The sequence below is a fragment of the Nannospalax galili genome, unplaced genomic scaffold (genome assembly GCF_000622305.1).
Source record: "Nannospalax galili isolate Female #2095 unplaced genomic scaffold, S.galili_v1.0 scaffold970, whole genome shotgun sequence".
Classification (NCBI taxonomy): domain Eukaryota; kingdom Metazoa; phylum Chordata; class Mammalia; order Rodentia; family Spalacidae; genus Nannospalax; species Nannospalax galili.
In genome coordinates, this window is record NW_008328699.1 from 379,886 (window position 1) to 389,899 (window position 10,014).

Sequence of the window (10,014 nt, forward strand, 5' to 3'; positions counted from 1 at the left end):
GCTCACCCTGAAACTGGGTGACTGGGCAAATTCCACTGATGTAGCCCTAGACCCCAGGAAGGCACTAATGGCTCCCCTTAGACGCACATGCCCATACACAGCCTGGTGGCGGGACAGGCCTGGCTTGTGAGGGTCCTGGGAGAAGTCTGCTGGGTCAGGATATATCAGCACTCCTTGGGCCCCAAAGTCCTGGGCAGTGGCCACCTGGGGGAGTACAGCAAAGGAAGGAAAAGTAAAATGGGCCTTTCTGGAGGCTGGAGAGATTACTAAGTGGTTAAGAGCAGTGGCTCTTAACCACTGCTCAGTTCTAAGCATCTATATGGTGGCTAACAACTGTCTGAACTCCAGTTCAGAGGATCTGATGCCCTCTTCTGACTTCCACAGGCACTGCACAACACAGATGTATTTGCATACATGTAGGCAATATACTCAGTCACATAAAATAAAAATAATAAAATATTTTTAAAAGAAAAAGTGATGTAATAACTAAACTGATATAATTCTCAAACTGAAAATATGTAATTGTATTTTAGAATGTAAATTTGCAATTCTAATGTCTACTATAATTTTTTTTATAGCCCCAGCTGATCTGGAACTATGTAGATCAGGTTGGCCTTGAACTCTGAGACCAGCCTGCTTCTGCCTCCCAAGTGCTGAGATTAAAAGTGTGCACCACCACACCTGGCTTCTAATAGCTACTATAATTTTTGAATATTATTTACTGATAAAACTATACTACTAAACTTCAACAATAATGTGAAATTTGTCACTGTTACTATAATGTGAATTTGCTATTCACTCCCTTCCCAAAGTCTCCAACCTATACAAGGTTGTTCAATATAATCATAACACTTTTTAAAGAAGGCAATGCCAATAAACAATTTAAAAAAATTGCCGGGCATGGTGGTGCACACCTGTAGTCCCAGCACTTGGGAGGCAGAAGCAGGCAGATCTCTCTGAGTTCAAGGCCAGCCTGGTCTACATAGTGAGTTCCAGGCCAGCTGGGGCTACAGGAAGACCCTGTTTCAAAAAAAAAAAAGTAAATAAATCAAAACAAACAATTAAGAACCAAATAAATGTTTTTTGAGATTTCCCCCAGTAAGCTGTTGATAGGCGGTAAAAAACATGTAGAATCAAAAGGTTCATTTTAGTTCATTTTCTTTTCCCAAAGTATAAGGCATGATATGTGATTATCAGCAAAAACACTTTAAAACTTCTGTATATTTTTCTATATTGGTATCTCACTGGTTTAACTATCAGGTGTCCAGCAGCCAGACAGATTGAAATCTTACTCAAAACAGCTAAAATATTAATTTAGAAACAAAAACATTGCATGGAAGAAACAAGGCTCTGGAACGAGCTCTAAACGGGTGGCACAGCTACGTTCTGGCACCAGTTTTGCTATAAGTAGATCTGTGACCTGGAGCAAATCTCTTCAGTTTTTATGGCTTGGTTTCTTCATCTGTAAATGACAGGGTAAATCTCATCATCTCTAGGATCTCTTCTAACACAATCTCATACCCAGGACTTTAAATAAGGCACATAAAGTAGGATGCTTTAAGGCTCTGAACTGTGTTTTGAATCAATGTTAATCCAGATTTTCTGCTTTAATGACTGTTCAAAGTATCTTCTTCCTCACAATCCTGCAATTATGTTTATAAAATTTCCCCAGCACACAAAAACGTTCCTCAAGATCCTCATTCAAGTTGAAATACCATGTGCAAGGCTAATCAAACATTTAGGTCATTATGATTAGCGGTAACTGTGAACATGACAGAATGGGCCTCTGGGTTTGCCTGTGGGATTATTTTAACTATGGTAACTGAGGTGAGAAGGTCTCCTACTGTGGGTGGCACCATTCCCTGGCTGGGTCTAGGACCCCATAAATGGAGAAGGAAGCTGAGCTGCTTATATGTATTCAGTGCTCTCTGTTCTGACTGTGGTGAGATGTGACCAGTTCCCTCAAGCTCCAGCTGCTGGGACATCCCTGTAATGACAAGCTGTAACCTGCAGCTGGAAGTCAGACAGACCCACTCTCCATTAGTCTGGTTTTTTTCAGGGTGTTTTATCACAGCAGGAAAAGACTCTAAGACAATAGCTCATCATATAATTAAACTTTTATCAAGTAGGCTTTTTTCATTTTTCATTTTACTTTTTCATGTAGTTATTAACTACATGGCTATCTACTGTGGGTTTATGGAGGTGGTAGTGGTAGTTGATAAAGAGGATGATCTATGGGGCCTGGACATAACTCAGCCATTAAGAGCACTTGCTACTCTTGCAGAGGACTTAAGTCAGTTCCCAGCGCCCAAGTTAGATGGCTCACAACTGCTTGTAACTTCAGGGGATCTGACACCTCTGTACACAAATGCATATACCCCCACACGGATACATACACACACACACACACACACACAAATTTTATTTTTTGGTCTTTTTGAGACAGGATCTCCCTGTAGCTGGCCTGGAACTCACTACGTAGACCAGGCTGGCCCTGAACTCACAGAGATCTGCCTGCCTCTGCTTCCCGAGTGCTGGGATTAAAGGCATGCACCACCATGCCAGCAAACATATACAATAAAAAATATGTATTTTTTCCGGTCGGGTGTGGTGGCACATGTCTTTAATCCCAGCACTCGGGAGACAGAGGCAGGCGGATCTCTGTGAGCTCGAGGCCAGCCTGGTCTACATACTGAGTTCCAGGACAGCTGGGGCTACAAGGAGACCCTGTCTAAAAAAGACAAAAAAAATGGTTTTTTTTTTTTTAAAAAAAAGAGAATTCATGAGCAAATAATTGATTCTCTGTCTACAAATAGTCTAAAAACCCATCTGAACCAACCCTGGAGAGATGGCTCAATGATTGAGAGCACTGGATAATCTTGCAGAGGTCCTGGGTTCAATTCTCAGCACCCACATGGTGCTAACAACTGTCCACAACTCCAGTTCCAGGGGAATCAATGCTTTCTTCTGATCTCCTTGGTGATTGCACGACACTGGTGCACTTAACACGCATGCAGGCAATACACTCATACATATAAAATTAAAACAAAAAATAAATAAATGTCTTTGTTTAGAAATACCAATATTTGTGTAGTCCAAAATTTAAACAACTTTTAGAAAAGTTGCAATTGATTTAATTCAGAACACTCCTGCTGTGCTGTTTTCTTAGTATCAATGATTAGCATATGGCTTCACTATTTGCATTCTGGCAAAGAAAATATTATTTGTAAAAAACATTTTCTGCCTTCTTTGTCAGCACAAGGCACCCATCTGCCATCACCTATCAAAACAATGTGCTTCCTTATTCCTGTGCACATATGCTTAGTATGAACAGCAAGTATAAATGATCTGCCAGTACTTATTTCAGATATGTAGCAGTATTTCAGTAATACCTACCTACTTTTAAAACAATCTTACGGAGTAAATCCAAATCAGAACTGCTGGGAAGATAAGGGTTTCCAGTGGCCATTTCAATGATCATACAGCCCAAAGCCTAGATATCTACAGGCTGAAAAAAGAAGAAATTACTTCTTTGTGTTTTAAAGGATGTGGGCATGGTGGCACATACCTTTAATCCCAGCAGAGGCAGAGGCAGGTAGAGCTCTTTGAGTTCAAGGCCAGCCTGGTCTACATAGGGAGACCCTGTCTTAAAAAGACCAAAAAAAAAAAAAGAATAAAAGAGAAAAAGACTGTTCATGGGCAAAAGGAAGGGAACAGCAGAAACTAATGGAGGGGGAATATAATCCAAGTGTGCACATATATGAAATGTCACACATAAGGCATTATATTGTACAGTTAACATATTCTAATAAAAAGGGGGGAAATAACGTTTCAATGGTATTATGAACAAATTTTCACTGTAGCATCCTATGTTAACTTGAGGGTTCATTACTTATTACATTTTATTAAAACGTCAAGTAACTTGTACCTAAGTTGTATCAGAAGCTATGTAACAATCCAGATAAAAAGTAACCAATTCTAAAACTGTTTCAGGGGTGTAGAGACAGCTCAGTGGTTAAAAGCAGTGGCTACTTTTGCAGAGGACCCGGGTTTGGTTCCTAGCACCCACATGGCAGCTAACAACCATCCATAACTCCAGTTCCAGAGGCTTTAACACCCTCTTCTGGCCTCTACCATCATTGCACGACACAGGTGCACTTAAGATACATGCAAGCAAAATAGTTATATACACAAAATAAAAATCAAACCTTCAGATACTAATGGAAGGTGTCATTAGCTACTAATAGGTATAATTAGTGACTTATGAATTTGAATTGAGTGCTAAAGTCTCATATTTGAAAAGTAAAAAAATCTTAAATCTCAAATATTTTTAATTATGTATGTCAGAGAGAAAGAGACTATGTGATTGTGCATGCTTTTGTGGGAGGATAATCTCTGGTATTGTTCCTCCGGAAGCCAATCCACCCTTTTTTTTGCAGACAGGATCTCTCACTGGCTAGTCATCATAGCCTAACTGATGAACTCCTAGGCTGGCCAGTGATCCCTATGGACTAACCTGTCCCTGCCTCCCCAGCACTGAGATCACAAGCTCACAATACCACATGTATTTTTATTTTCCACTGTGGGTTCTAAGGATCATACTAAAGACCTCTTTAGGCAAGCACTTTACCTCCTGAACCATCTTCTCAGCCCCTTTTGCCACTTAGAGTTTATTTATTTCTTTGAACTCACTGTGAGTCATCTATAATCCAAATTTTCTTCCATGTGATGTTTCTTAAAAGACTGTTTATATCAAAAGTACGTTTTAGGTAGATAAAGATACCGAACCTCAGGCTGGAGAGATGGCTCAGCAGTTAAGAACACTGGTTCTTGCAGAAGACCCGGATCAAATCCCAGCACCCACATAGCAGCTAACAACTGTCTGTTAACTTCAGTTCCGGTGGATCTGACAGCCTCTTCTGCCCTCCTCGGGCATTGCACGACACGGGTGCCCTTATCTACATGCAGACAATACAGGCATTATAAAAAAAATTTATATATATATATATGATACTGAACCTCACATTTAGAAGAAACAGAAATCACTGGGATCTACTGCAGCCCTTATGACAACTTTAATGAAAATGGTAAGGATTATACACATTGCTACCTGCTATAAAGGTTGCACTGTCCTAGGGGGAAAGCTATACAACTTCTTTGGAAAAAAAATCAGTGCCAGGGTATGGTGGCACACACCTATAATCCCAGCATCTGGGAGGCTGAGGAAGGTGGACTGCCACAGTTTCAAGGCCAGCCTGGGCTACTTAGTGAATTCCAGACCAGCCTAGTGTACATAGCAAGCTCCAGGCCACCCAGGGGCACTCAGTGAGATTCTGTCTTAAAACAAACAAAAAAAAAGTTTTTAATTAGATATGTTTGTTTGCTTGTGTAGGGTTTTTGTTTCATTTTGGTTTGGTTTTTTGAGACAGGATCTCCCTGTAGCCACAGCTGGCCTGGAACTCACTATGGAGATTAGGCTGGCCTTGCACTTACAGAGATCTGCCTGCCTCTGTACCCCCCCACCCCCCAGTGCTGGGATTAAAGGCATGCACCACCATGCCTGGCCCATTCTGTCACTTTAAAAAACTATTTTGAGCATGGTAGCACATGCCTTTAATCCCAGCAGAGGGCGGTAGATCTGTGAGATCAAGGCCAGTCTACATAGCAAGTTCCAGGCCAGTTGAGGTTAGAGGGAGACCCTGTCTCAAGGAAACAAACAAACAAACAACAATAATAAATAGAATAAAACAAAACAATTTTGTAGCTAATAACAAATTGATCATAAAGTCCATATGGAAAGGCAACAGATCCAGAGCAGCTAAAATAGTGAAGAACAAAGCAGGTGAACAGGGCCTGGAGAGAGCACTTAACTTCAAGGTGTATTGTACAGATGCAATATGCAGGAAAAGGTGGTTCTGGTGCAAAAAAAACAGAACAAGCAGATCAAGGCGGTAGACTACGGAGCCCAGAAAGAGAGTCCAACATAAATACAGCCAACGTATCTGTGCTTCTTGTCTGGTTGGCTTTGTTGGTTTGGGCTGTTTTGTGGTGTTTTTTTTTTTTTTTTTTTTCTTTTGTTTGTGAAGCTGGGGACCAAAACTGGAGCCTTACACATGCAAAACATGTGCTCTACCACTAAGACTTGTCCCCAGGCCTTCCACTGATCTTTAATAAAAGAGCAGACAAATGAATAAAGAAGTCTTCAACAAGTGTGCTAGAACAAATGCACACACACACACACACACACACACACACACACACAAGCCAAAAGCAACTGTGGCAGTCCATGCCTGTAAACTCAGGAGGATGAGGGAGAAGGTTCACAGTTCAAGGCCAGACTGGGTAACAGAGTGAGACCATATATATATATGATGTGCACCAGGAAAAGGGCACAAATTTAAAGCTGTGGCCAAGGTGAATGCTGAAAAACAGGCTGTAAACATCAAAAAGAACCCTCCTGCTCTGTGACAACAGGAAAGGTACCTAGAGGGTAAGAGCCCATGCACTGAAGGCTCTAACTTGTGAGAATGGAAATGCATTTGAAAGGACAGAGTCTAAGGGAGATGGAGAGAAGACAACTGGCCCTAACTTCCGGTCCAGGGGCTCTGATAGCCTCTTTTGGCCTCCATGGGGATTGCGTTACGTGGAAGCCCTTACGTAACTCACACACATGAAATCAAATCAATCAATCCAGAAGCACTGCAACCGTGGTTCAAGGGGGACAGGTTTGTCTTTGAGCTGGCAGCAGAATTTGGTAGCAGTATCCCTATGATACTGGTGTTACTGGCATGAAAGACATGAGCGAGGGGATCAAACCAAGAAATGTTGTAGCAGTGTTGAATTCTCTACAAAGATGAACTGAGGGGCCATTGCATGAAGCTGTAAAGATGAAGCCCAAGTATAAATGGAGATGGTAGGATGCTAGAGATGCCAGAACCATGAGAGGTCTGTTAAGATGCAGGCATAGACTGATCTTGCCTGAGAGAGGTTGTGCAGCAGAGCTGGAAATGCAGGGCTACACAAGCCCTTTGGAGCACAAACAATTCTAGCATAAGCCCCAGGTGCCAGATATGGAGCTGCTGGATGTGATGTTTGCATTTCTGGGTTTGGGTGCTGCTTTGGTCTGCTCACTCTCTACTACCCCCATTCTTTCCTTTGGAATGGAATGCTTACTCTGTGTCATTCTATATTGTAAATATGATACTTTTGTATTGGACAGTGGCTCATTGTTAAAAGATTGCCTGAGGGGGCTGGAGAGATAGCTCAGCAGTTAAGAGCTCTGAGTGCTCTTGCAGAGGACCCAGGTTCAATTCCCAGCACCTACATGGTAGCTACGAACCGTCTTTACCTCCAGTTCCAGAGGAATCCGAAGCCCTCTTCTGACCTCCGCAGCACTGCATGACATGGGTGCACTCACATACATGCAGGCAATACACTCATACATATAAAATAAAAAATAAATAAAAATTTTTTAAAAAGATTGGGTTTCAGAGACTCAGCACTTACACTGTTAAAGAGTGTTAGAACTGTTGAAGACTACGGGGACTTTTGACATTGTACCAAATGCATTTTGCATTATGAGATGGATAAGAACCTATGGAGTCAAGGGATGGGTAGTTATGGCTTAAAGGTTGATGAAGGGTAAACTTGTGATGGTTTATATTGATTACCTACTTGATGGATCTAGAATTACCTATGAGACAAGCCTCTGGGCATATCTGTGAGGAATTATATAGGTTAACTGAGGCAGGAAGACTCACTTTAAATGTGGACAGGACCATTCCATTGGCTGGGGTCCTGGAGAGAATAAAAAAGTACAAAGCAAACCGAGCCCTAACATCAAACTCTGATTCCTGACTATGGATGCAATATGACCAGCTACCTCAAGTTCTTACCACCATCTTGGACTGTAGCTTCAAAGTGTCAGCCAAAATAAAGACCCTTCTCTGAAAGAACAGAACTTCAGTATGCTCCTACTCCCCCAGCTATCTGTTTCTGAGGCTGTATCTCCTGAAAGACAGGGGTCTTCCTTCCAACAAGCCCCATTCATAGAACAATGGTTCTATCATGGTTAGGGTATATAGGAATACTAGGGCCATCTGACTCAACACATGAGGTCTCCTGCTTTCATGCCAGGAGAAGCTGAGGACCTCAGGCTGCTGCTGGGGCCAGGGAGCACTTACTCAGCTGCTGGACCAAGAGTGTTAATTAGAAAGGAGGTTGCTGTTCACTCCACATAAATCCAGAACTCCAGCTCAGAAATTTTGCATGGGAAAAGCCTATCATAAAATAGATGGTAGCTAATATCTTTCAAAGAAATTAACTTTACTTACAACCAAATATGCAAAAGTTCAAGCTTAATGCTGTTCTCAAGAACAATGGAGGGGCTAGAGATGGCTCAATGGTTAAGAGCACTTACTGCTCTTGTTGAGGACCTGAGTTCAGTTCCCAGCACAGACATCTGATGGCTCACAACTGCCTGTAGCTCCAGTACCAGGGGATCCAAGGCTCCCTGGCCTCTGGGCACTTACACACACACATATGGTGTTTCTAAAAACTGGCCGGGCTGGTGGCACACGCCTTTAATCCCAGCACTCAGGAGGCAGAGGCAGGTGGATCTCTGTGATTTCAAGGCCAGCCCAGTCTCCATAGTGAATCCAGGCCAGCTGGGGCTACAGGTAGACCCTGACTCAAAAATAACCTCCCCCAAAACAAACCCAATTTATCTCTTATGTGAAATTTAAGGGGACAACATGTAAATAGAAAGGAACTATTAAAAATGTGAGATGGGGGCTGGAGAGATGGCTCAGCGGTTAAGAGCACTGACTACTCCTGCAAAATATTTTTTTAAGTGAGACAGTAGCAGAGCATGGTGGCATATGCCTGTAGTCCCAGCACTTGGGAGGCAGAGGCAAGTAGATCTCTGTGAGTTCAAGGCCCAGCTAGTCTACATAATGAGTTCCAGGCCAGCTGGGGCTACATGAAGACCCTGTTTCAAAAAGACCAAAAAGAAAAAGAAATGTGAGACAGGATGAGAGGGAAAATGAAAGAAGGTGACAGGGTGAGCATGGTCTAAGTATGTCATATGCATGTGTGTGTGAAAATGTCACAGAACCTGGTACTGATATGTTTAACATACTTAATGAAAAATCTTAATCTAGTTACTACGTCACCCTGCCTTCCCTTTCCTAGGATAGACCTAGGAGAGATGAAAATGCACAACTACACACACCTAGAGTACAGCACCTACAGCTGCGTTACAATAGTCAAAAAACTCCAAAGGTTCAGCAAGGGCAGAGGGATAAACAGACATGTCATGCCCATACAGTGCAGTGTTATTGGACGTAAAAGAAATAAAGCACTGCTGGGGGCCTACTTCAGTGGCAAAGCCATTGTACAAGGCCTTGGATTTGATCCCTAGCACTGAAAAAAAAAAGATGTTATAAATCTATCACACTCCATCATAGCATATTATGAAAATTAAATGGTTTGGGGCTGGAGAGAGGCTCAGCGGTTAAGAGTGATGGAATCAAATCAGAGCCCCCCAGATTAAAGTAAACTGAAACTAAGTCTCCCAGGCTATATTCTGGGACACTGTACAAGGAAGTAAAAGAAAAATAATTCTAACTGTAGAGAACAAAAGATGACCTTTTCATGCTTCCTTAAGCTGGAAAAATACCTGAAAAATCCCCCTCCCACTACTGCTGTGACCTAACTTCTGCTGTAACCTGAATGCTTGCCCCTTGCCCCCTCTGCTGTTCGTGGTTTGTGGTTTCTGTCTATATAAGCAAGCTTCTAAGCTGAATCTGGACTTCCCCTTTTGATCAAGGTGGAAGACCATCTATAGATGAAATAATAAAACCTCTTGCTATCGCATCTTCTGGTTTGAGGACTGAGTTATTGGGGTGCGCCCTCCCGAGAACGTAGGGTACCCCAGTCGGCGGGGGGGGGGTCCTACATTTGGGGGCTCGTCCGGGATTCGGTCGCCCCCGCCCCCCGACCCATTTCCTCAGA

At 42.5% G+C, this 10,014-nt stretch overlaps 1 protein-coding gene across 1 annotated transcript in view; it reads right to left on the reverse strand.

Moving 5' to 3' along the window:
* Positions 1–10,014, reverse strand: part of Cdkl3 (cyclin dependent kinase like 3) — a 49,984-nt gene that overhangs the window by 24,483 nt on the left and 15,487 nt on the right. The window contains 1 exon segment of the mRNA XM_008827913.3: positions 3,397–3,508. Within this exon segment, the coding sequence (XP_008826135.1) occupies positions 3,397–3,508 (112 nt within the window).